General features: G+C 44.0%; 1 protein-coding gene across 3 annotated transcripts in view; it reads right to left on the bottom strand.

The window, feature by feature from the left end:
• Window positions 1-26,401, bottom strand: part of ATRN (attractin) — a 159,502-nt gene that overhangs the window by 118,609 nt on the left and 14,492 nt on the right. The window contains exon 2 of one of the 3 annotated variants that reach the window (XM_048304945.1): window positions 19,682-19,740. The exons of the other annotated variants lie outside the window; for them this stretch is intronic. Within the exon in view, the coding sequence (XP_048160902.1) occupies window positions 19,682-19,740 (59 nt within the window). The remainder of the gene's footprint in view (window positions 1-19,681; window positions 19,741-26,401) is intronic. 3 annotated transcript variants of the gene reach the window in all.

Here is a 26,401-nt window from a genome sequence, read left to right as displayed (position 1 = left end):
CTATATTGTTATCAACATCTGCAAACACTGTACAGTGCAAGTTCTACACCAGCAAAAGACAAAACCAAGAGCTAAACCATTGGTATATAAATTCCTATCTCATATGAATTAGTTAAAATATTCCAGCTGAATTCTAACAAACTGTTGAAGTATTGCAGAAACTGCTGAAAATAAATGACAGGGAAGGATGGCAGCAAATGGCAGCAGCACCTGAAGGCTCCCAAACACAATGTTCCGGTAGAGCATACCCTGGCATGCAAAACAGGATTCCTTCCTAGGCAAGTTATCAACTCCATTGTCAGCACATGGCAGGAGCAAACCACAGCCCTCTGGCAAAATTTAACTGTCCTACTTACAACACAGCTTTAAAATAAAAACACTGTAAATTTAAACTTGGCAAAAAGAGAAGAAAGCAAGATCAGAAGTTCCCAAAACCAGTATCCTGGAACCTCTTCTGTGCCTTTCCCCAGTGATCTGCTAATGTTAATGTCTCATCTTTTTTTAATATTTTGGCTGAGTCAAAAATGATTTTCCAAACTCTTTTCCATCAAGCATTTCTAAGGTTGATCTCTGATACAAATTAAAAAGGCAAAACCCACAGGTTTTTTAAAACCACCTTCCTCTGTCTATAAATGAATTTATTATAATACTTTTCAACCTGAGAAACTGAGCTGAAGATTTTAAAAAGCCAATTACTGAAGTTGTGCAGGAAATGGACATTCAAGCAAGTGAAGAAAATACTCACATATTTGGAAGCACAGGAAGCATCTGGGCCTTCAATGGAGCCACAGATGTAGGTGTAAACAGAGATTAGATTAAAAAAAATACACATACAGAAGGTATAGATTTAGGCTGGATATTGGGAAGAAATTGTTCCTTGTGAGGGTGGCACAGGGCACCCAGAGAAGCTGTGGCTGCCCCATCTCTGAAAGTGTCCAAGGCCAGGTTGGACAGGGCTTGGAGCAATCTGGGATAGTGGAAGGTTTCCCTGACCATGGCAGGGGTTGGAACTGGATGATCTTTAAGGTCCCTTCCAACTCAAACCAGTCCACAATTCTGTGATTTATATTTATTTTAAAACTTCAATATCTTTGAAAATTCAAACCACTTATCTGCTGACCAGGAATTCACAAAACCAAATGAAACTTCCACGTTGGAGGCAGTAACATCTAGTCTTTTTGTCTAAAATTTTATCCTTTTGACTATAATATCCATGGAAAAGCCATAAATCAAACAGTATGAACACTGATAGAACTTTGCCTGCAACCAAGAGCAGAGATTCTAAAAACGTGAGCAAGTCTCTCAAGCTAAAAACGACCTCATGCCATGTGGCAAGCTTTTTAGGGAGCCTCTGCTCATACAACTCTAGCAACAATTTTATCTGGAAACAATTACTAATTCATTCACCACAGAAATGCTACCAAGAGTGCCACCCAAAAAAAAAAATTCCTGTTAATACTGTAGCCCCAGCCATGTCACATCTCAGGGGGGAAAAAAATAAGAGCATTGAAAGTAATTCAATGAAGTTTCAGCAAAACATTGGATTTAGTATTAAAAATATAAGTCAAACTTTGATACACTATTAGTACAAACTTATCTGTAAGTTACTCAGACTCCTTACTAAACTTCCTGCCATTTTGGACAAATAAGGGATATTAAAAATCTAAAATAAATCAGAGTTGACATATCTGAAAGTAAAATAGATAGGAATTAAGTTCTCACGGCCTGCACTGCCTGGCTAGAGCAGGGCAGCAGCATCCATATTCTTCTATAAATACTGTCCCAGACAGACAGAAATAAATCTTCAGCACAAAAGCAAACTGAAACTAGAACTTCATCCTTCCATTCAATACATAAAGCTCAACTGATCTCCAAGCTCCAGTAAAAAGGCAAACAGGCCCCTGTTCCCCACGGTCAGTGCTGCCTGTGCCATACGTGACACAGGGCTGGGGCTTTCCATAACTGGGACATGTCCTACACAGTGTTTTGGCTTTGTCTGGGAGCAAAGGCTTGCGAAGGGAACACATGAGTAACTCAAGAAGGAAAAACACTCCAGGAATGAGGGACTTGGATGCAGAAAGTTTTCCTGACATGCATCAGGCTACTCTCACATAGAAGGCTCCTACCTCGTGGAACCTGTCACCAACACCACCAGGCTCAGGGGTTTTTGGCCCCACTGAAAGCTTTGGGCATGTTTAGGATGTGGGGTACAACCAGGCCAAGTGCCAGGTCCTGCACTTGGGTCACAGCAACACCCTGCAGCTCCAGGCCGGGGCAGAGGGGCTGGAAAACTGGAAAAGGCCCTGGGGGTGCTGGTGACAACAGCTGGACATGAGCCCTGGGGTGCCCAGGTGGGCAAGAGGCCAGTGGCCCCTGGGCTGTCCCAGCACTGGAGTGGCAGCAGGGCCAGGGCAGTGCCCGTCCCTGTGCTGGCACTGCTGGGGCACCTCCAGTGCTGGGGGCAGCTCTGGAGAGAACCTGAGGGGCTGGAGCTGTCCAGGGAGGGGAACGGGGCTGGGAAGGGGCTGGAAAATTCCTGAGGGAGCTGGAAAGGGGCTCAGGCTGGAGCAAAGGAGGCTCAAGGGGGACCCTGTGGCTCTGCACAAGTCCCTGACAGGAGGGGGCAGCCGGGGGGGTCGGGCTCTGCTCGAAGGGAACAGGGACAGGAGGAGAGGGAACGGCCTCAGGCTGGGCCAGGGCAGGCTCAGGGTGGATATTGGGAATATTCCTTCCTGGAAAGGGCTGTCCAGTTCTGGCACAGCTGCCCAGGGCAGGGGTGGAGTCTCCGTCCCTGGAGGGATTTCAAAGCCCTGTGGTTGTGGCACTTGGGGACATGGGGCAGGGGTGGTCTTGGCTGTGCTGGGGAACACTTGGACTTGATGGTCTTAGAGGGCTTTTCCAACCTAAACAATTCTGGGATTTTATGGTAATTTTATGACTCAGATGCAGAAATCAGACACAAGAAAATATGGAAAGGCATCAAATACCACTTGTCTTTGCTAACTTGGTAAAACATGTTGCTGCTACACAAGAAGCATTTCTGTACTACCTGGGTGTTACATCTCCTACTCTGCAAGTAGCAGCTGCTACACCCTAAGAAAACAAAAAAGTCAGGCCCTGTACTACAATATTTACAAGGCCCTAAACTACAACATCAACTTTAAAACCTCCAGGGTAGAAAAAACAACTGCAAGAATCTATTCACAAAACTCAGATTAAAAAAATACAGAAGTATACTGCATAAATACATACATATACATGCATATACACACAATACTTAAGGCTTGTTTCAACCTTCACTGTTCACAACAGTGTTGTGTACACTAAATTTTTCACTGATTTCCAAGTAGACTGCAATATATAAGAATCAAAGGGAAAGAAGAAAGTCAGGGAGATGAACCTACAGCCCACATATTCGAAGAGCTCCAACCTTGAGTGCTGCCTATTCCAGCTTTTTTAAAGAAAAAGACAAAAGGGAAGCAACAACAAGAACGAAGATCTAACAGAAAACAACTTCAAAGAGAAATATTTTATGCAAAAAGATTCTTCATCTTTAATTCCCCACTCATTCTGGGAACCCCTGAAAAGCACAAAACAACACAAGAAAATCAGGCAGCAATCAATGGTATCTCCTGAGTAAACAGCCAAATCTGATATTGGAAATCACCAGATAAATCCATGTGTTTTTAATAACAACCTGAGTAATACTAGCAGCATATATTTTTCAAATACGAAGTAGTATACACTGAGAAAATTCCTACATAGACAGGAGCTGCACAACAAGGCAAAGCTTTAAAGCTGTTGACTAATTGCCACCTAATAAATCTAAAGCAATCCTGTTGCTAGTGAGCACAAAAACTCATAAAAAGTACCATAGAATTTAGGATTAAATATTTTTGCAGCACTTACTTCCAAAGCATTGTGACATTAAAGGTACACTATATGCTGGCAACAGGGTGTTGAATATATTTATTTTCATCAAAAGTATTATTAAAGAAAAAATGCAGCTTGCCTTTCCTTCATTACTCACCAGGAAAGGTAAGCAGGCTGGTTTGGTTTATAAAACACATTAAAATGTGACCTCTAAGCGGTCATCACTGGATCTCAAAACGGGTTTGTATTACTTTTAGTTAGACTGCAGTAACACTGACAGTGAAGACTTATTAGCATCTTGTCTGGAGAAGTTTAGCACAGCCTTCTCACTAAAAAAAAAAAAAAAAAACAACCAAATAATAAAAAACAAAACAAAAATCAAAAACAAACCAACCAAACAAAAACAAACAGCCAAAACCACCAAACAAACCCCAAAACCCCTTGTCCATCCTAATTTTGAAGTTGCTAAATCTAGAGACTGATGCAAGCAATGAGTTCTCCTCCTCTCTCCCTTCTCCTTCCCAAGTGCTCAAGCACTTCACAATTAAAAGTCATTATTTCGGGTATACTTGGAGTTGAAGGCATAAAGAAAGGGCTGTTTCAGCCTCTTACCAGAGCAAACGTTTTCTATCCTAAATTGATTATTAATTTGACTTTGTTCGTGTTCTCACTAAAAGCACTGAGGTTAAAGGACACATATTATAAGCAAACACTTTAATTTACAGTCATGGAATCCCCACGGCACACAGGGGATGAGAGAAGCAGATAAACAATCCACGCAGATTCTTCATTAATTTCTACCATAGAACAGCTAAATCCCTTCTTCTGTCACCTCGGTTCCACACCACAGGTAAAGCTGGGAAGATGTAATTAACTACAGGCCAGGTCTCACAGATTAAGGTAATGACATTACTGCAAAATCCCCTTTGATAAGGATTTTACTTACGCAGCAACAGGTACCTAAAACAGAGACTATGAACTGCTCCAGGCGTACACAGAGAATTCTCTCCTCCTCTCTCTTTAATGTACAAAGTCTCCAATACAACTGAGATAAAAGTCCTCAAGATGAGCAAACTCATGCAAAAGTCACCACTGTAGCATAATCATGGAATCATGGAATGTTTTAGATTGGAAGGGACCTTAAAGCTCATCTAATCTCACCCCTGCCATGGGCAGGGACACCTTCCACTGTCCCAGGCTGCTCCAAGCCCCAATGTCCAGCCTGGCCTTGGACACTTCCAGGGATCCAGGGGCAGCCACAGCTGCTCTGGGCACCCTGTGCCAGGGCCTGCCCACCCTCACAGGGAAGAACTTCTTCCTCACAGTAAAGGTTTTTATTCTAATAATTAAAACACATAAACTTTTTTTTAAAATCAAATTATTAAAATAATTAAAATTACCTAACCTCAAGACTAAGACAAGAGAAACTATGAAGGAAAAGCTGATTTCCCTCCTCCAACCCCATTTCCCCACATCAGAAGCACTGAAAATAAAACCTGTGCTGGATCCCAAATGACACCAGCACTTCCCCACTGCTTCCAAACCATCAGTTTGGAAGCCTTGTGATACTACCAGAAACACACTGGAGGCCCAATCTTGTTCTTGCCTCTAAGTTTTTCCAGCTATTAAATTCAAACTGAAAACATCCCAAATTTAGGTCCCTGCATATTTTCCTATTTCTTTATTCCCAGCCTCATCTGAGAGACCACAAAGCAGCATTTATTCACTGCATAACCTCAGCTTTATCTCTGCTGAACCAACCAGCCAAGCTGCACTATGAATGTCAACACTACTGTGTACCTTTACTACAAATTTTTCCCCCATTTAAACTTCCTGGGTAAAACAAAGAATAAAAGATATTATTATTATTATTATTATAATTACACTGAAGGGGTGTGTTCTTCACACAACCAGCACATTTTGTGCTGTTTGGCAGCTCATTTTTCTGTGGCATTGTTCTATTATCTCTGTATTATCTTTGATCTCTGCTTTCACACTGCAACAACTCCAATCCTAGCACTCCTACTTCTTTGAACACCTTCCCCAGTGCCAGTATTTTATCCAGAAACATTACCATGACAAAAGGCCAATTCATGAGGTCCCCTTGAGGTCCCCCATACCCACTACCGTACCCGAGACATCAGCCATGCAGATGGTGGACACTACAACAGCTGTCTATTAATCTAATCCAGCAGTTGCACTCCACAACTGTTCCCTATCTGTTCCCAAATCCACTTATTGGATCTTGGCCTACTTCATTGAAATAAAGACAATTTAGCTGGAAGTGTTTGTAATGCTCAGAAAAACTGGAGCCTCATCCTTCACTGGTGATCCTAAAACGCTCCTGGGCTTTGTGGTAGGGAGGTGTCTTATGCCAGGCAGGAAGAGACAACAGAGCACAGAGGAAGCAAATGCATCTCATGCATCACAAACCATCTCACTGCAGCAGAAAAAGAATATATCAATCCCTCTCTTTCCCTGGCACACAATGAACCCCTAAAACCTTGGGTCAAGAGCCCTTGCAAATGTCTTACCCCAAAACTTAACCCTCTGCAAGACAAAAGGACAAAGAAACCACATTATTGCAATGGTCAAAGAGAATCATCAAAGGCTCATGCACACAAGGTCTGGAAGATGATTTTTCATCCCTTTCCCAAAACTAGAAATATTCAATTACTCAATGGATCTCAAGCACCTGTGCAATCAATTAAGTTGCAGTACAGCACACCTGTGACCCTTGTAAATAAGGCCTCATAATTCAAATTCTTTAAAGCCCACATGCTCAGAATTGACAGACATCAATCTTCTCCTCCAGTTGGAGAGCCCTTCACTCTGATAAGCTTTCAAGTTGTCAGGCCTACATTTAGGACCAGGAAAAGCATTCATTGGCAGAACATGTGCTGTATTGTGAGTGAAAAGAGGTTAAGCAACTGACAGCCTTCAGGCCAGCAGGAATCAGAAATAAGTGGAGCTTAAGGCCATCCCCATGGAGCAGAGGACCATCAACATCCTGCACTTTGTCACACAAATGCAAAACCATCAAGTTTCTATGAGAAATGTAAAAGCAGCAGCAGCAATCCCTTCCGCTTTCCAATGTCATATATGAAACTGCTGCCCAATTCTTCCTAAGCACTAAAGCCCAAAATAATCCATTGAACCCTCAAGAAGCCCATTTAGAGTCTGATTTAGCTCCAAACTTGCCACCCTCCATCACTGCTGATTTCTAGGCCAAATGCAGAGCTCAGAACCTGGTAGTCGCACTTACAGAAAAGCTCAAGCCAAAGATCAGTCAGTGTTGCAACAAAAATGAAATTACTGAGACATTCTATAAATAAATATCACAGCCTGACCCACTTTCCTAACAGGGATTGAAATAATTCCTTTTATTTCCTTCCTGACATCCAAAAATGTTAAGCTACTACGTAGCAGTGTTACCTGCTAGGAAAACTGATCCCTAAAGAAATACAAGTAGTTAGGAAAAAGATTGCTGTTAAGGTTAACTTCTGTTTGGCCTGGGCCTCAAAAACAGATTTTGACACACAATCTCAGATACAGATCCTTAAAACAGTCATAGTACGTGGATACAATATTGCTGCTAGCAAGACTTTTCTTGCTTCTTTCTAAGCCCGTGGGATACTTTTCTCTCTCACGAAGAGATTAGAAGTTCTGTAAACTATGAACACCTGTGACCTTGTAGAACTTTGTTTATGGTACAGTAGAAAAATATTTTGACAATGGATGTTTAGGATTTTAGCCAATCCACCCAGGGGGTGGCTGGTCCTTTGTCCAATTAGACTATGAAGAAAAAAGTCTATAAGAGTTTGTAAAAGAATTAAATAAATCAATCTTGCTGCACAATTCCTGCCTGCTGGATCTTCTCTCCTCCCTACAGCTGTGGGATACAGTAATAACAGTACATCCCAAAATCCAGGAAAGCACTTGTGATCCTACAGAATGACAAATCCTTGACGTTTTAAAGCAGGTCTTTGGCTGAAGGAACACCATAAAGACACGCAAAGATCAGGGAGTTGATAATGAAAATACTGTATTTATTAATGAAACCAATTCTCAGCCAATATCATAATTTAATGACACCTTGATCAACTAATAAAGAAGATGTTCTCAGGGATGCCACAAGCAGTAAAAATAATACAAGACCAAAGGAGCCCTTTAAGCATGAAATATTAAACCTGAGAGAACGAGGGAAGTGTGGTCCCTCAGTAAAGAGTCTGTACGTTTGTATCGCACAAGGATATTCTGTCTGTCCCAAAAATGTCCTTCTCCTCACATGTGTTACTGTAAAGAATGAAAGGCATGTAAATATTTTTCTCGAGGAGGGCACAGAGAAGAATTTCATTGAGGGGAGAAGAAGAAGTCCACAGAGCACCAATAATAAAATAAACCAACAATTTATCACTACAATCTCCTACAATCTATTCAGATAATTCAGTTTTCAACCTCATTTCAGTGAAATCTGCTCCCAGACATACTCCCTTCAGCCACATGACCCCTCTCTCCTAACAGTCCCTCCAGCACATCCACCTGAGGGATTTTGGACAGGCACTCAAGCAGGATTGTGATCACTGGCTCAGAGAGCAGAGCCCAGGTCAGCGCTAGTGTTGGCCCGAGAATCCAGCTGAGTTTCCAGCTCTGTTGCACCCATGAACAGCTGATGACACCAAGCTGAGTGGTGAGGGTGACACGCCTGAGGGGTGGAATGCCACCCAATGGGACCTGGACAGGCTGGAGAGGTGGAACAGTGCAAAACTCATGAGGTTCAACAAGGCCAAGTGCAAAGTCCTGTACTTGGGTCAGGGCAATCAATGCCTGGTATCAGAACAGGCTGAGGATGGAGAGCACCCCAGGGGAGCAAGACTTAGGGGTGCACGTGGGTGAGAGCAGGACATGACCCAGCCCAGAACCCCCTGTGCTCTGGGCTGATCCCAGAGTGGGCAGCAGGGGAGGGGAGGGATTCTGCCCCTGTGCCCCCCTCATCTCTCCTCAGGTGAGAGCCCACCTGCAGAGCTGCCCCAGCCCTGGAGCCAAGAGCAGAAGGACGTGGAGCTGCTGGAGAGAGCCCAGAGGAGGCCCCGGAGCTGCTCCAGGCCTGGAGCCCCTCTGCTCTGGAGGCAGCCTGGGAGAGCTGGGAATGTTCCCCTGGAGAAGGGAAGGAGCCAGAGAGAGCTGCGAGCCCCTTGCAGGGCCTAAAGGGGCTCCAGGAGAGCTGCAGAGGGACTGGGGCCAAGGCATGGAGGGACAGGAGCCAGGGAATGGCTTCCCACTGAGAAAGGGGAGCTTGGGCTGGGATGTTGGGAAGGAATTGCTGGCTGGGAGGGTGGGGAGGGGCTGGGCTGGAATTGCCAGAGCAGCTGGGGCTGCCCCTGGATCCCTGGCAGTGTCCAAGGACAGACTGGACTGGGCTTGGAGCACCCTGGTCTAGTGGATGGGGTCCCTGCCCATGGCAGGGGGTTTGGAACTATATGTCTTTAAGGTCCCTTCAACCCAAATCATTCTAGGATTCTATCTTTTAGCACCTGCAGAAACAATTGGAAATAAGCACCCAACTTCACAACATAAATAAGCAACACTTATGTTTGCCAATATCCAGGAGACAGAAAGACGGGAGCAGAAAAGCTGTCTCCTAATTTCTGGTTTTACAGGAACTTCTCATTTCCACATACATATTGGTACAGAATTGTAAACACTTCCACAAACACTTCATCAGTTCTTCTCCCTTCCCTTTTCCAGTTCAAGCCAGCTGTTCCTCCATTCCACAGACTGTTGTGCTAAATTCATTATCACAGCAAGAAAAAGAATTATTTGCAACCCCTTGCAGAAAAGCACGAGTGGCATTTTCCCCAAATGACTCATGTTAATGAAAGCAATTTCACACTACATAGAAAAAAAAGGAGCTAAATACCAAACACTTCAACGATCTAATGAAGACAGGTGTACACAGTTGGCTCCCTTCAGAAGTTACCCTTTGTTAAGCAGAAAAAAAATCAAAAAATAAAGAATAATCCAGATGACTTGAACTTCGACAGGACTACAGTGACATACAAAAAACGTGAATACCAAGCACTCATCCAGCTGTGTGTTCTCACTCACACCTATGGGATGGGAAGTCACCTGCAGCACTTTATACTCAAACACACAGCCAAATTCCTGGCTTAGCAAATGGAGAAAAGGCCAGACTTCATGTAGCTTTGATTAAATCACCTTAATCCCTTCAATGAAAACTTTCTACTGCTTGCACACATCACTTTAACTACACAGATTACTTCACCAGCCAGTCTAAGCTTTTCCAGCAGCTCCTGGGAAGAATTAAATAAACCCACAGTGCTCAAACCATCCCAGTGTTTATTTAAGTGCCTGAGCAAATAAACCAAATGTGAAAGTCATCCAGTAACTCAACAGCTCCAAACTCAAGGAGATGAAGAGTTGGAGGGACTTTCAAATGCCAGAGTGCGTTTGACAGCGTCACTGTGACCAGCCTAAATCCCTTAGGGAATGGGGTGGGTTTAGGCACTATAGACTGCTATGCCTTATTAAATGCATCTGCACAATAAACTTTACAATTCAGGTCAGGTATTTCCTAACCCACCAACAGAAATTCTTGGCTATTAAAACACCAGGCCTTGACTCCTTACCTGGGCAGAAGCAGCAGCAAGAAAAGTTGGGTTTGGAAAAAGAAAATTCTTCTAAAAAATAAAAACAGGCTGGGAGAGCTGGAGTGTTCACCTGGAGAAGAGAAGGCTCCAGGGAGACATTAGAGCCTCCTCAAGAGCCTAAAGAGGTTCCAGGAGAGCTGGAGAGGGACTTTGGACAAGGCCTGAAGTGACAGGACAAGGGGGAATGGCTACACACTGCCAGACAGCAGGGAGAAATGGGATATTGGGAAGGAATTGTTCCCTGGGAGGGTGGGCAGGCCTGGCACAGGGTGCCCAGAGCAGCTGTGGCTGCCCCTGGATCCCTGGCAGTGTCCAGGGCCAGGTTGGATGGGGCTTGGAGAAACCTGGGACAGTGGAAGGTGTCCCTGCCCATGGCATGGGGTAGAACGAAATGAGCTTTAAGGTCCCTTCCAATCTAAAACATTCTGGGATTCCATGACTTTTTAAGCACACTTTAATCAAGCAAAGACTACGTGAAACTGTTTTATTTTTGGAACAAACCTTGAAAACATAGAAACAATGCACTCATTGGCACATTACACAGAATTTGTGGTTTATGTCAATGCCGCCTTAGCAACAGTCTCGCTACAATACCTTTATAATACAAGACCTCTTAGCATTTCTTTCTAGGATAAGTAGCTCTGGAGTGTTTGTCTACAAAACACTCTTGATTCAGGGAAGGTCACACCGCAGCCTCCCAGTTCCTTAGTTGTGGAGGCAGATGTTCCTGCATGGTGGGTTTTTTTTTTTCTCTTCTCTTGTAGTAAGGCAATGTCTAACATGCAGATCTCTTGATAATCACTACAAAGAAAGTCTTCCTTCAAACAAATCAAGAGCACAAAACAACAAATCCAACAGATGAATAGACCAACCAAAAAAGTACCACAATTGTGGACACCCAACTCAGCCAGCAAAGACCTAAACACCCTGAGGGAAGATGTAGCTGCAAAAATCATTGCTTACATCCCTAACTCTGCCATATGCACCTTTCCTATTGCCTCCAAAATGACTTTGAGAGGAGCTATTCTGGGGTGGCAGTGGGAAAAAAAGAAATTCCATCTGCTTGCAACAGATTTGTGACAACAAAAACAAAGACAGTGGCTCAACACTAGTTACGCAAAGTTTTGAAATAACTCCTCACTTTGCTACCAAGCTGAACATGACTGACAGGCCACCTCTCCACAAAACAACTCTAAAAATAAAGTCCCAACTTCTTATTTAGGATTCAGTCATCACCAATTCTTTCCTCACTCTGGCAACATCCACAGGAAATGGCCCTAAGATGAAGGAGGGTTTAGATTAGGTATTAGGAAGAAATTATTTTCTGCAGGAGATAGGAGGCCCTGGCACAGGGTGCCCAGAGCAGCTGTGGCTGCCCCTGGATCCCTGGAAGTGTCCAAGACAAGGCTGGACAGGGCTTGGAGCAGCCTGGTCTAGTGGAAGGTGTTCTCACTCATGGCAGCAGGATGGAATAATACGATCTTTAAGGTCCCTTCTAACCCAAACGATTCCATGATTCTAAAAGCCTGTTTGTACTTACAAGGAATTGTGCGCAAAATACTGCTGTGCTTGCCTTAGTTTATTAAGAAAAACAGGAAAAGAAAAGGTTTTGCCTCGTTCCACTTTCCCATTTAGCTTCCTACATTTTCATTTCATTATCTCTATTCAAAACTAAGATGGCTTAAAACATTATTGTTGGGGTTTCAGTTTAGTCTTAGTTTTTTTTCTGTTAAAGGAATTTTCTCCCATATGCATGTTGCTAGGGGACAAATAGCTGTACTTAAGAAAGACAAAAAAGAGGGTGGGGCGGGCCTGGCTACTCCTTTGTCTACACCTGGGTGTGGGGTCAGTTCGCTCTGAGCGTCCAGAGAGAGAAGCTGCAGAGAAAGGAGCTGCTGCTTCTTTCTTTTTGGCCGTTCTTTCTTCCTGCTGGAAACAACGCCGGGACCCCAAAAGCCGCTTTCCCTGCCCTGCTGGAGGCCGAGCTGTGGCTGTCCTGCTCCGCTGCTGCTTCGAGCTTTCGCTACGCTGTAGCCCTGCTCGCCCTGCCTGCCTGGGCCTCCGTGGGGTTCTCCCATCTGGATACATCTCGCCTGCCACCCGGGATTTGCGTTCGTCCCTGCCGCTCCAGCCTGCCGTTCTAGCCTGCCGTTCCTGAGAGTCCGGGATCGGCTGCCCAGGGGTTTGTGAAGCCTTTGTTCCATCCCTTCCCGGGATCCCGGGGCACCGGTGCCGCGTGCTCCCCGAGCTCGCTCCGGAGCGCCCCCTGCAGCCGCGGGGGAACCATCGCACCTGCCCTGCTCACCGGGAGCCGCCAGCGCCCCTGCCGGCTGCGAGCGGAACTGCACCCGAGGGGAAATAGCCTGACAGCCGAGAAGGCTGGCACTGGGTTTGTGATTGCTGTTACTGCCATAGTTGTTGTTGTTTTGTTTGACTGGTTATATACATATATATATAGAGTAAAGAACTGTTATTCCTATTTCCCACATCTTCGCCTAAAGGCCCTTGATTTCAAAATATAATAACTTAGAGGGAAAAGGGGTTATATCTGCCACTTCAAGGGGGGGCTTCTGCCTTCCTTAGCAGACACCTGTCTTTCAAAACCGAGACAATTATTTAAGAGAAACACCGACCATCCCCAGTCCGCACCCTTAGACCCTGCAAGGAAAAGTTCATTCCTGCCTTAAAATTGCTTAAAGAAAGAAATGATACTTCACTATACCCTATGACAGAGCACTAGGAGAACCACTTAATGTGGAATCCTCCAGAGCAGAAACCCATAACCCACTTCCCAGAGTGCTTCTCTCTGGCACACTCCAACACGGCCGCATTGTCCACGCCTGGACGTCGTGGGAAGCCTTTCAAGGTGTTGATGCAACTTGGGTAATCTGCCAGGCTCTTTTCCTCTTGGATGTATTTTTGTTCCAGGCTCAAAGCCATTCTCTGCCCTGCTGTGGGGCTGAGGAACACACACAGGTATAGCACAGATATAACACCGAGGGCAATCTTGGTGTCAGCCCACATTTCAGATATTTAACACAATAAATACCAACCTCCAGGTCAAAGGAGGAAATTCCAGCTGAATGCTTCCCAGATCTAACCACAGATGCATCAATGCATCATAAGGTCAGTAACTTCCTCTCATCTCCTGTGCTTTAAATTAATCTGTCCGAGGTAATTTAGAGCACAAGGAATAAGAAGTGAAGCAACCATGGAGATAAATTCCTCTTAGACATATGAAAACATCCAAAGGTACCAGGCACTGGACAACAGCTTTCAGGAACCATTTTGTTCTTATGCTAAAATTATCTGTGCAAATGTACAAATAAAAATTCATCATTTCATGACAAAAAAGCTAAAAATATGTCTGCATGATATTCCCTAGGAAATTTTAAAACTCCCACATCCAATTACAGAGCCCCTCCAAATATCCCAAGTATCTGGACCACAATAGGCGGTCTGACCAGGGGAGGTCCCCATAGCCCAGATCATGTCAAAGCCCTGTTACACCTGAACACACAGAGCTGAAACCCCAAAAAGCAAACATGATTCCCAAAGCAGAGGGAAAAATGATACCCAGCTCTCAGGAGTGTGACTGCCCGAGATGAGCTCTGGGAAGAAGGTGAGCTGTCACAGTAGTCCGCAATAGGGACAAGCAAGAGCGGGTTGAAGACCTAACTTGTTTTTCCCCTTCATCCCACCTCCAGGAACAGTTGCATTCCTGCCTGCCAAGAGCTCTGCAGTACTATTTTGAGCTTTTTGCATCTCATTATTTAATTTATTTATTAAAGCGTGATAGGGGAAAAGGGAGACAAAATTTGCCCAAAGCATTTGAGTTTTATTTCGATTAAGACAGGCTGTTCAAACTGGCTCAGAGTCACAGGATAGTTCCACTAATTACAATCCCTAGTTTAGAAAGAGTGGAAGCAATTCTTGGTTAGGTCCTACGGCTGCAGAACTCTTCACTTAGGGGTGAGTTTCTCGTCTCAGCAAGTTTAACAAGCAGAGTTTAAAGCACACGGCAATTCCCAAACCATGAAATGGCACTTCCCAGGAAATTAGTCGATTTAAAATTGGGGTGTAAAATGAAAGCCCCTTTACTGCTCTCCATTAGTTAAATATTACAGGTCAGAAAGCAGCAGCTGGCACAGATACAGCACAAGCACTGCCCCCAGTTAAAGGAAGGCTAATGGGAGTAAGAGAATCACAGAATCGTTGGGATTGGAAAAGACCTCCAGGATCACCAAGTCCAACCTGTGACCCTCTCCCCCCCCCCCTCCCCCACCTACCTTGTCAAACAGCCCAGAGCACTGAGTGCCACATCCAGTCATTCCTTGGACACCTCCAGGGATGGAGACTCCACCACCTCCCTGGGCAGCCCCTTCCAATGCCTGACAACCCTTTCCGTGGAGAAATTCCTGCTGATGTCCACCCTGAGCCTGCCCTGGCCCAGCCTGAGGCCGTTCCCTCTCCTCCTGTCCCTGTTCCCTGCCAGCAGAGCCCGACCCCCCCGGCTGCCCCCTCCTGTCAGGGACTTGTGCAGAGCCACAAGGTCCCCCCTGAGCCTCCTTTGCTCCAGCCTGAGCCCCTTTCCAGCTCCCTCAGGAATTCTCCAGCCCCTTCCCAGCCCCGTTCCCTTCCCTGGACAGCTCCAGCCCCTCAGGGTCTCTCCAGAGCTGCCCCCAGCACTGGAGGTGCCCCAGCAGTGCCAGCACAGGGACGGGCACTGCCCTGGCCCTGCTGCCACTCCAGTGCTGGGACAGCCCAGGGGCCACTGGCCTCTTGCCCACCTGGGCACCCCGGGGCTCATGTCCAGCTGCTGTCACCAGCACCCCCAGGGCCTTCTCCAGCCCCTCTGCCACCTGGAGTGCTCCACAAGGTTGCTGCAACTCAAGTGCAGGACTCAGCCCCGGGCCTTGTTGACCCTCAACTTGGTGGTCTCAGCCCATCAATCCAGCCTGCCCAGAGCCCTCTGTAGAAGTTCCTGCTCTCCAGCAGACACTTCCACAGAATTTTGTGTCATCTGCAAACTCACTAAGGGTGCACTCAATCTCCTCATCCAGATCATCAATAAAATATTAAATAGGACTGGGCCAATACTGAGCTAATACCTGTTGGTATCAGCTCAGCTAACCCTAACCCAAACCCTCTAAAGCAAGGAGGACAAGCAGCATTTAGACATTTGCCATCAACTCCATCAAAAATTACATGATTCCCCCCCCCAAATAACTGTCTGGTATTTCAGAGGCAGAAAAGGCAAGAACTGATAAATACTGAATGCTCATTTTTAAGATCGGGACCATTAATTTTGAAGTTTAACTCAAGTCACCATTTTCTATGTGTGGGCAACAGCTTTAAGGCTGAATCCAAAAGTGTTTCATGGACAGCAAACACAGAAAAGCCTTGAAAGCTGACAGGGCTTTACAGCCAAAGACAATTATAAACTCACCCACAGGACCTTTCACAACACCCCCTTTAACATCAGAGGGAAACAGGAAAGTCTTGCACAGTCCATACTAAATTTGCTGCTGCTTTGGAACCCAAACAAATTTGCATGACACATTTGCTATCTCAAGTGAGATACAGGATTTCGTGGTGTTAATGTTTGTTCCACAGTGACTAGTAAGCAATTCCCTCATGGACAAAAGCAGTGGCTGATGCATTTATTAGGAGTTTGGTCCAAGCTGTCTCTCGCCTGTGATCCTCACTGCTCCATACTGAACCAAAAAGCAGACATTTTCCCAGGGCTCTCGATCCTCTTTTCTCTGGAGACAAAATTATTTCTACATGAGCAGCACTGTGACTTGTCAATAAGCACAGGCTGCTCTGCCAGACGAGCCTGGAGACTCCCAGACCGCATCTAGCCACTAATTTGCTGCAGAGCACTTTGCATCCTGCCTATCCCAGTCATATTCCCACAATTCCCTAACACAGGGACATGAGCAAGAGGAAGATTTTATGAGGCTCAGTGTAGTGAAGCATTACATAAAAATTACGTGTTAATGCAAAACTTTTGCAAGGTTACTAACAATATCACTTGAGAACTGCATTAAAAACAATCACTTTTTAACCCCAGAAACAAATCAAAAATCATTTATGTAAATAAATATGGGGGAAGGGGGGGGGACGAAGATTAATTTGCCTTACTGAAATTTTACATAAAAACTTTAACATCACTTTTGCATAGGTTCCACCATTCCACACCAAAAATACAACTTCCCACATTAAGTTTTATCTGAATTTTCAAAATCATTGAAAGATGCAATGGTTGAAATTAGAGTTTCAATCCTCTAAGTACATGAACTTTATCACATGAACAGTGAATACACATCACACAAGCCGCCAAAACCGGGAGAACACAATTTCCAGCAGAAAGATGGAAACATAAAACCTTGTGCTTCAAACAAAAAAAAAAAAAAAATCCCAACATTGTAAGGAATGAAAAAAAAATTGACTTCCTGCAAATTAGTTTTATATATAGAAGAACACCTGAGAAGCCTTGCGAGGCTCCCAAAGGGTCATGATTGTCAGGATTCCTCAGCCAGTGGGTTTGGGGTGAACTTCAGCTCCAGATGGAAAGCAGAGAGGGAGACACCCCCCCACCCTGCCCTGCTGTCAGCAGCTCCCCACGAAAAGTGGTAACATACACACATTATTTTGCTCTAATTGATTCCACTTCAGTTAGACTGATGTTCTATATTAAGAGTGTGACAAGCCTTTATATATCTAGTTAAAGTTTTATATTAAAGTATTTTTTCCATTTGAGGAAAAGCTGACATGGTGACAATTAAGAAATAAAGTATCCACCTGCTCCCAGTGAGCTGGAGAACAACGTGTAACAAAAAATAATAACAAAAAAATATTTCTAAAACAACTTAATAGTTTTTAAAGGGAAGATGGCACGACAAAACGTTCTACAATTACTGACTCCCAGTTTCTAATCTGCATATATGTCACTGGGTTGCAGAGGGAGAGATGCAGAGGATCATGGAATGACTGGTGCTGGAGTGAATCATCAACACCTCTGGATTAAACATGAGTACTTGTTCCATTTCAAAAATTACCTTCGGTAATTGAAATAGTAATTTCAGTTTAGCACCCATAAAGCACTGTGGAATGAACAGTTCTTAGACTGGTAAGAAACAGCTGCAGGCCAAGAGCACTTGCTGATTAACAGACATAAAAAACTTAGAGAGAAATGACAGCCAGAACCCCTAAAAATAAAACCAGAAAAATCCTCTTTGCAAACACATGATTAAAAGGAAACCAACTGCTCAGAGGGTGATGATATTACCCAGGAGATGCTCCTACGAGTGCTTTGAACCACAGTATCATTTTTCCTCCTTCTCCTCTCTACCTTTTTCCTTCGTCTTCCCAAATGCATCATGCTGACAAATAACTATTCAAAGAACCAATTACTGTTTCTTGGTCTTTCTTTTTTATATAACTTCATCTTAACAGGCTTTTTCTGTAAGTCCCCCATGAGTGTGATGCCACCTCAGCCTCATTCTGTCTCTTCATTCCCCCTGCTCTGCCCAGATGATGGTGTGATCTCTGTACCCAGGCTCCACAATGACATAATCAGTGATGTGAGCAGTGAACATCTCTTCACTATACCCAGGTCATGAATGAAAATACTAAATATCAGGTTCCAGCTCCAACTTCCTACCCTCTCCCTTTCTTTCACAGTATGAGAAATATTCACCAATAAAGTTGAAAGAGGACAAAGTCATCGAAGCAAAACTATACATTAATATAAACACGTCAGCTGAGTCAGGTGCATCTCACTGAGGAGACACACCTCCCCCTAAAATGCACAAACTTTTTTATACCCTTCCCTGGCTGGCAGGGGTCCCTGTCCCCTTTCCCACTGGCTGGGTACTCAGGAACTTAACATTCTTTCTGACCACCTACTGCACTCAAACCAACACCTCCCTTGCCCTTTCCTTCCCCTTCCTCGTAACAAGCCTTGGTTATCTCCCCTCTCCCCTCCCGCCACTCCTGAGGCCTGGCCTTGTGCTAGCTACATCTTTGCCTCTGTGATGTAAGTATATAATCCTATGCCTGACACAATGGCTAAAGCAAAACATTATTTTCTCATTATTTTCTCCCTCACAAGCCACCCTCTTTTTATTTATCACCTTTTTGCTGAAACCCCTGGTTTGGTTATCTGTCTGGCCAGTGTGGGCTGGTGCTTGTTGGCAGAGCAGTTATATTCAAATGTAACAGTTACACTCCAGTCCCGTTATTTTGCAAACTCGGGCTTGTGCTGAGCTAGGCTTACTCCAAAGTTTTAGGTCTTTGTTTCCTGCTGAGGCCCATAGCTTTGCTCTAGCTTGTGCAAAGTAAGATGTCAGTCTTCTTCTGGTCTTTTCTGATCTTGCCTCCTTAGGACCATGATCTCCTGGGTATCCTATTCTTTCTCTAGCAGCTGCTAGGTTTGGATTCACTGGCATTCTGACCATCTCCATTCCTACTACTACATTAGCAATTAACCTGATAAAACAGAGAATAAGACAAGGTATAAGCAATAATCCAGCAAAGGCACATAATAGAAAGAAGCCCATCTTTTCCCACCAGGTTTTCCCAAATAAGTTATCCCATCACTGAGAATCCCACATTGTATTCCATTTCTGTATTAGCACATGAGCATGGTTGAGCCTATGTTCCTAAATTTTGGACAATCCAGCAGGTTTGTGTTTCACCAGGGAGCCTTTCCTGACATTTTGTAGGTTTATCAGAATAGCATGCCATATTGAGCCAGAGATGATGGGTGAAACCCCTGTAACTTTTTCCAGCAGCTTTCCAGGTTCTATAGCATTTAATGCCAGAGTTAGCTAAAATAGAAGGTTTACTAGGACTAAAATTATAATCCAGGCAGTAAAATTTAAATTATTAATTTTCAGGACAGATTATCTTTGAAGAGTTAATTTTAGAGGGCTACTTCTCTGTATCACAGCCCAGTCCCTGGGAAGTGACTCCACTGATCCTTTAATTCAGGTTGCATGTGACCACCCTCTGTCTGTGGTGTGAACTGCTGTCTCAATTGTCAAGTGTATTTGAAAAGGACCTCCCCATGTCAGCGTCAAGGAGTCATTTTTCCAAGATTTTATCAATACCCAATCTCCCAGTTTTACCTGATGGATGTAAATGTCCAGGAGTGAAGTTTGGGGCAGCAACCCCTTTCTTCTAAGATCTGCAAAAGAGAGCATTATTGCCTGCAAATAATTTTTAAGATACAGGCCATTTGTTTCAGGAACTGGCAACCCTTCCTCCCTTCCCAGATAAGGTAATCCAAACAACATTTCACAAGGAGACACTCCCATAAGTTTTCTTGGAGCAGTTCTAATTCTTAGTGTTTCTAAAGGTAAACACTTGGTCCATGGCAGTTTAGTTTCAATGATTAATTTAGTAATATGAGTTTTAAGTGTAGCATTCATCCTTTCGACACATCCCAAACTTTGGGGATACCAACGAGTGTGGAAGTTCCAATTTGTATCTAAAGCCACACACACAGTCTGTAAGGTTTTTGACATGAAGTGAGTCCCTGTATTAGAGTCTATCCTCTCAATTACTCCATATCTGTTCTGACAGAATTTTAGGCACATTAGAGGTGGTAGCACTTGCAGTGGGAAAAGCCCCTACCCTGTGGGTAAGATCATTGACTATTACCAGTAGGTATCTCCATCACTGTACTGAACAATCTACATGTATGCTCTGGAAAGGTCTAAGAGCCAAGGTTCTTCCCCCACTAGGGGTTTTACTCATCACTTTCTTATTCATCTTTTGACAAATCAAGCACTGTTCAGTCATTTGTTTGGCTACTGTGTAAACTCCCACACAGCAGTAAGTTCTTAAAAATTTATCATATAGTGCTTGAGTTCCCCTGTGTGTTCCTTGTTGTAGTTTAATTAATATTTCTCTAGTAATGGCCTTGTTCAATATTTGCCTCCCATGTGGTAATAGCTACCTGCCTTTCTGAGTCTTTACACCTCCCATCTTCTGTAAGAATTCCTCTTCCACCTTAGTAAACAGCAGGATTTTTATACTCTTTACTTTGCTGCTAGGTGTTAGAGCAAGCATTTTGGTTTCTTTTTCTATGGTGGCTTCCTTAACCAACTGATTTCCCCTTATTTCCAGAGTCCCTCCTTTGCTGTAGTTCATGTCATGGGACATCAGAATCTCCTCAGGCAGATCAAGAGCTTCCACAACTTCTTAGAGTAGCCACTCATGTACTAATTTCTTTCCTCTAGAGGAAATTAATCCACGCTCCTTCCAGATTTTCCCAAAAGTATGTATTATCCTAAAAGCATATTTGGAATCTATATAAATTGTTCCTTTCTCTCCTCTGTGTAGCTCCAAGGCTTGCTTCAATGCATGTAATTCACATGTCTGGGCCGACCAGTTGTTGGGCAATCTTCCTTTCTTCAGTAAACTACTCCGCTCACCATCCACAACAGCGTAACCATTATAACACTTCCCATTTATACATCTTGATGACCCACTGATAAAGATTCTCTTTCCATTGACTAAGGGGATTTCCCATAAATCTTCTCTAACTTCTTCTTTATATCAGGCCAGCCTTTGGTGACAAAGTTCATCTTTAATGATTTCTGACCAATATAACTCTCAGGATCAACTCCTGAGTATTGCTGCATGTTCTTTTTAAGCCTCTGTAACCACGCAATAGGTGACCCATCTTTTTGCTGCTTATTTTCAAAGGCTTTCTCAAAATTCTGCCCCTTTGGCACCACTTCCTTTATTCCTCTGATTACTAGCCTCTTGCAATCAGACATACTATTTCTCCCTTCAATTGTATTTTGGTCCCACTTAGGTCTTACTATGGGAAACTTCTGCTCACCAGGTACTCTTCCCTAGACATTAGGTGGGTCTTCTCTCTCCCAAATTCTTATTCCTTCAGTCCATATAATTTGCCCTTCCTCTGCTGTGAATAAGGTCCCCAAAATAGAATGCATTTCATCCCAGGTATAGATTTTTGGACCCAGAAATTCGTCTAATTGTTCTGCCAATCCTAAAGGGTCGTATAGCATCTTACTTGCTTCTTTTTTAAATTCTCAAATTTTAGCACTCATCAGTGGTGCATTAACAAACCCTAACCCCCCTTGTGCTCCACACATAAGCACTTCCCGCAAGGGAAACATCTGTGTTGCTGTACTAGCAATGGGGGTCATATCTGAAGAGGGAAACAGAAAGTTTTGAATATCCCTTTCAAATTGCTCTAACTCAGTGGTCTGAGTTCTGCGCACCGTTTGAATCGAAGGAGCCATCTCATTTCCTCCCTCATTGTGATCAGTCCCACCCTGCTCATCAGCCCCTCCTTCTAAAGCTGTGGCATTCAGTTCTCCCTCTGGTGCACAGGAAGCGGGCAAATTATTTAAGGGGTCTCATTTTCCCCTTTTGCTCTCCTCCTTACTCTCCTTAAAATTCCTAGCCACAAAGAGAGACCAGCTCCCTTTCCAACAGGAAGCATGATCACTTTTGTCTTGATCAGAAGGTCTCTTGGTGTTTATACTGATTTAAAGCCTGACAGATCCAATTCTCTGATGACCCATATTTCAGACAATATAATGGGTCAGATCTAATAGGTTCCTTAGTCCACTCGAACATACAGTACTGTATCATTTTCTTTTTATCATTTCCCTGGGTGCAAGACATACCCTCCAGGCCCCAGTCCCTGAGCATTCTCCCCAAAGGACTGTCGGGAGGTGTGCTTGGAGTGAAGTCTTTCAGCTTCTCTCCCCTCTTTCAATTCTTCTTACTAGGCCTATTCCCCATCTCTTAAAATCCCACAGAACACCTTTCGTCACGACCCATCTCACTTCGTCCCTTCGCCCACCGCTCTCCTCGCAGAGGGACGGAACTGCGGTTAGAAGGACTGCACAATCACTTTGCAGATAAATCTGCATCTCAGCCACACATACTCAGTCCTGCTATTCCCAGACACCCAAATAGTACTTAACAGTCACTTTTCTTACCTGGGTTCTGTGCACAGGTATTATCGGCTGCCACACATATACTCTAGTCTTTTCTCACATCTCTTCCCCCATTTGCTTTGGGAGTCCTCCATCTGAGCCTCACCTGCAGCCCTCATGAAGCACGACAATGGGTCAGGGGCTGCTGAAATCAGCAGGCCACGTCTTCCCCTATTCCCATTATCCCGCTCTGCAGAGTCAGAGGTCAAGTCTCCCAGACAATTCCCCAAATTGTGAGAAATATTCACCAATAAAGTTGAAAGAGGACAAAGTCATCGAAGCAAAACTATACATTAATATAAACACGTCAGCTGAGTCAGGTGCATCTCACTGAGGAGACACACCTCCCCCTAAAATGCACAAACTTTTATACCCTTCCCTGGCTGGTGGGGGTCCCTGTCCCCTTTCCCACTGGCTGGGTACTCAGGAACTTACATTCTTTCTGACCACCTACTGCACTCAAACCAACACCTCCCTTGCCCTCCCCTTCCTCTCCCTCGTAACAAGCATCGGTTATCTCCCCTTTTCCTCCCTGCCACGCTCCCTCCTGAGGCCTGGCCTTGTGCTAGCTACATCTTTGCCTACGTGACATTAAGTATACATTCTTATGCCTGAAACAAAACATTATTTTATCTCTCACAATAGAATCATGAAATGGTTTGGGTTGGAAAAGACCTTAAAGCCCATCCAATTTCAACCCCCCGCCATGGGCAGGGACATCTTCCACTAGACTAGGTGGCTCCAAGCTCCATCCAACCTGAGCTTGGACACTTCCAGGGATGGGGCAGCCACAGCTTCTCTGGGCAACCTGTACCACCTCACCACCCTCATCATAAAAAGCTTCTTCCTTATATCTAATCTAAATCAACATTGTCTCTGTTTGAAGCCATTCCCCCTTGTCCTGTCTCTCCAAGTCCTTGTCCAAAGTCTCCTCACATCTTGTTGACTCCCTTCAGTTACTAGAAGACCAAAATCAGGTCACTCCAGAACCTTGTCTTCTCCAGACTGAACAATCCCAATTGTCTCAGCCTGTCCTCATAGCAGAGCTGTTCCATCCCTCTGATCATCTTGGTGCCTCCTCTGGACTCGCTCCAACAATTCCATGTCCTTCCTGTGCTGAGGGCCCAGAGCTGGAGGCAGCTCTGCAGGTGAGGTCTCACCTGAGCGGGGCATAGGGGCAGAATCCCCTCCCTTGACCCCTCTTTTAACCCTCATCCTCCTGTTTAACACCTCACCAGCTGCTCCCCTTCCATACCTATAATATGAGAAGGAGCCTGAGTAATTCTATATCCATAGAAACAACAGAATGGAAGATAAACTCTCCAGATTTCCTGACTACCACATCTGAGGTGAAAAGCTCTTCATAGGTCATGCAGCGCAGTCCAGCTTTGGGTGGTGCCATTGAATCAAAGAGGCTTCCAAAGCCCAGATTGCAGTTATTTATCTCTTACAGGTGCCTTCATCCTAAATGATGTTCATAAAACATCCAACACACATATACATTGTATTTTAAACAGTATCCCTTACAAATGGCAAATCTATCTAGAAATTTCTGTCTATGTACTTTTTATTCTTCTCTTTAACGCAGTCTTAAAATTGATCTCAAGGTCAGACTGATGGGTCTGAAGATAGCAGATCATCTTTCCCTCAATTTTTTTAATCACTATTCCACAAACTGAAGACTCAACTAATGTTACTTTCTATTACTAGCTCTTCACCTTCTTCACCCTATTTCTAAAACTGCTCTTAAAAGATTATCATACACCTGCTCAAGGGTAAAATTCTATTCTAATTAGATGAAGAAAAGGTTTTAAAAGTGAATTAAGGATATAGAGGATACAATAAAACTTCTGAAAAATCTAATCAAAGCATTAAAAGAGTAGCAATGAAAAATGCAGAGAATCTCATTTGAACCAGTGAAGGTGAATGCCATCAGTATATAAATAATCAGGACAACGTACAACATGGACTGTTTTAGGGGCAGCACAATCCAAACGTTATGACTAGGAGTCCTACATACTCCCTCTGTGCACGTAAGTAACACGATATATACACATGGTGTCCCATGTTCTCACTTCCAGCGCTTGGGATGAGCTCTGCAGTTTAACAGTCAGCTTGGGAAAGGACTCACCATTCTCCAAAAGCTTGGTGTGGAAACAGTTCTCTAAAAGCATATTCAGGTTGGCAAGTAAGACTCTGATGGTGCCCAGTCTCTGTCTGCAGGGGCTGCAAAGTACCTCCTTGTACCCAATCAGCTCAGCACCACAGCTGTTATCACTTCATCAATCAGTCCTGTAATTCTATCCTGTATTAGTTCACTTGGAGAGGAACTGTGCTACACCCTTCTGAACTGAAACTTCAACGAAAACACAGCAAACAAGTCAAGTCAAGATACAAACCACGACTGTGGAAAAAAAACAAAACCCAAAAAAAAACCCCAAACCAGACCAAGTGATGCACAGCAATCTCCCTTCCCCATTTTCAATCCTGTTGTAATTTGCTGCCACTAGTTTGCTATGGATATCACCAGGAAGCAAGGACAGCAGGGAAGATTGCTGTACTAGTCTTGGCTTTATTTCCACATGGAATCACACAATATCCTGAGCTGGAAGGGACCAACAAGGACCACTGAGTCCAGCTTCTGGCTCTGCACAGGACACCCCAACAATCCCACCATGTGCTTGAGCGCATTGCCCAAATGCTCCTGGAGCTCTGGCAGCCTTGGGACCATGATCATTCCCTGGGGAGCCTGTCCAGTGTCTGATCACCCTCTGGGGGAAGAACCTTCTCCTGATATCCACCTAACCCTCCCCGACACAGCTCCAGCCGTTCCCTTGGGTCCTATCACTCGTCACAGAGAGTAGAGATCGGAGCTGCCCCTCGGGAGGAGCTGCAGTTAGTTCACAGTGAGCTCTGACCTCAGTCTCCCCTTCTCTCCTGCAGGAATATTTCTGAAGATGACCTGGAATAAGACTGCATGTGGCATATTGCCACCATTTACGTTTAGTTCAGTGCCCATTTAGAACAGACACGTCCTGTGCAGTCTGTGGATCGGATTCCTCAAAAGGCAGCTCATAACATTTTATTTACATTTTTAGATCCTAAGTGGGATTTAATTTCAAAATCCCACACCTGAAAAGTTTGCATTCAGTTTACTCTACATGTCAGGAAATATCTCGAACAGTACCACCACCAGCAATGTTTTAAGATATTTTACTGTATAATCAGTAAGACCTTTGCTACCAAGATCAGGATGAGATGAGACATAATACACTTCATATTACATATATCAAAATTACTTTGTACAACTATGTACACTGCTGACCTGTCCTCTTTTCTCCTTAGCTCCATTACTTAAATAGAATACTATATATTAAGGAACATAAGTGACATGCACAATAATTACTTTGACTCCACATCTCAGTAATCGTAGAGCTTTACCTACACTACAAATGTTTTACACATACTAGGTACAGAAGTAGCTGCCAAAAGAAAAACAACCCAAAAAGAAAATTTAGAAACTTACCATTCCTGCTATTTTCACTCACCACAGAAGTTACAGCAACACACAACTCACTGGGGCCAAAATTTTCAAGAGTTTGTTTTTAAAGACCTAATAATGAACATATACAACTCATAAAAAAAGCTTATAAAAAGACTCAAAGTCATCAGAGGAGAACCTCTGTTGAAATGCAAGTCAGTCATGGTAGAGAGAGAGAAAAATATGTGCATGTGTACATATTTTACCCCATTAAAATTATAGCTATCTGGCTTTGGTTTTCTTTTTTTTTTTTTTTTTAATTTAATTGCAGATTAAATGGAAAGCATCTTGCCCCAAGTGACAGTCCTGACCTGTGGTTAATC

Source organism: Corvus hawaiiensis, chromosome 5 (genome assembly GCF_020740725.1).
Source record: "Corvus hawaiiensis isolate bCorHaw1 chromosome 5, bCorHaw1.pri.cur, whole genome shotgun sequence".
NCBI lineage: Eukaryota > Metazoa > Chordata > Aves > Passeriformes > Corvidae > Corvus > Corvus hawaiiensis.
This window is presented reverse-complemented; position numbering and strand designations above follow the sequence as displayed.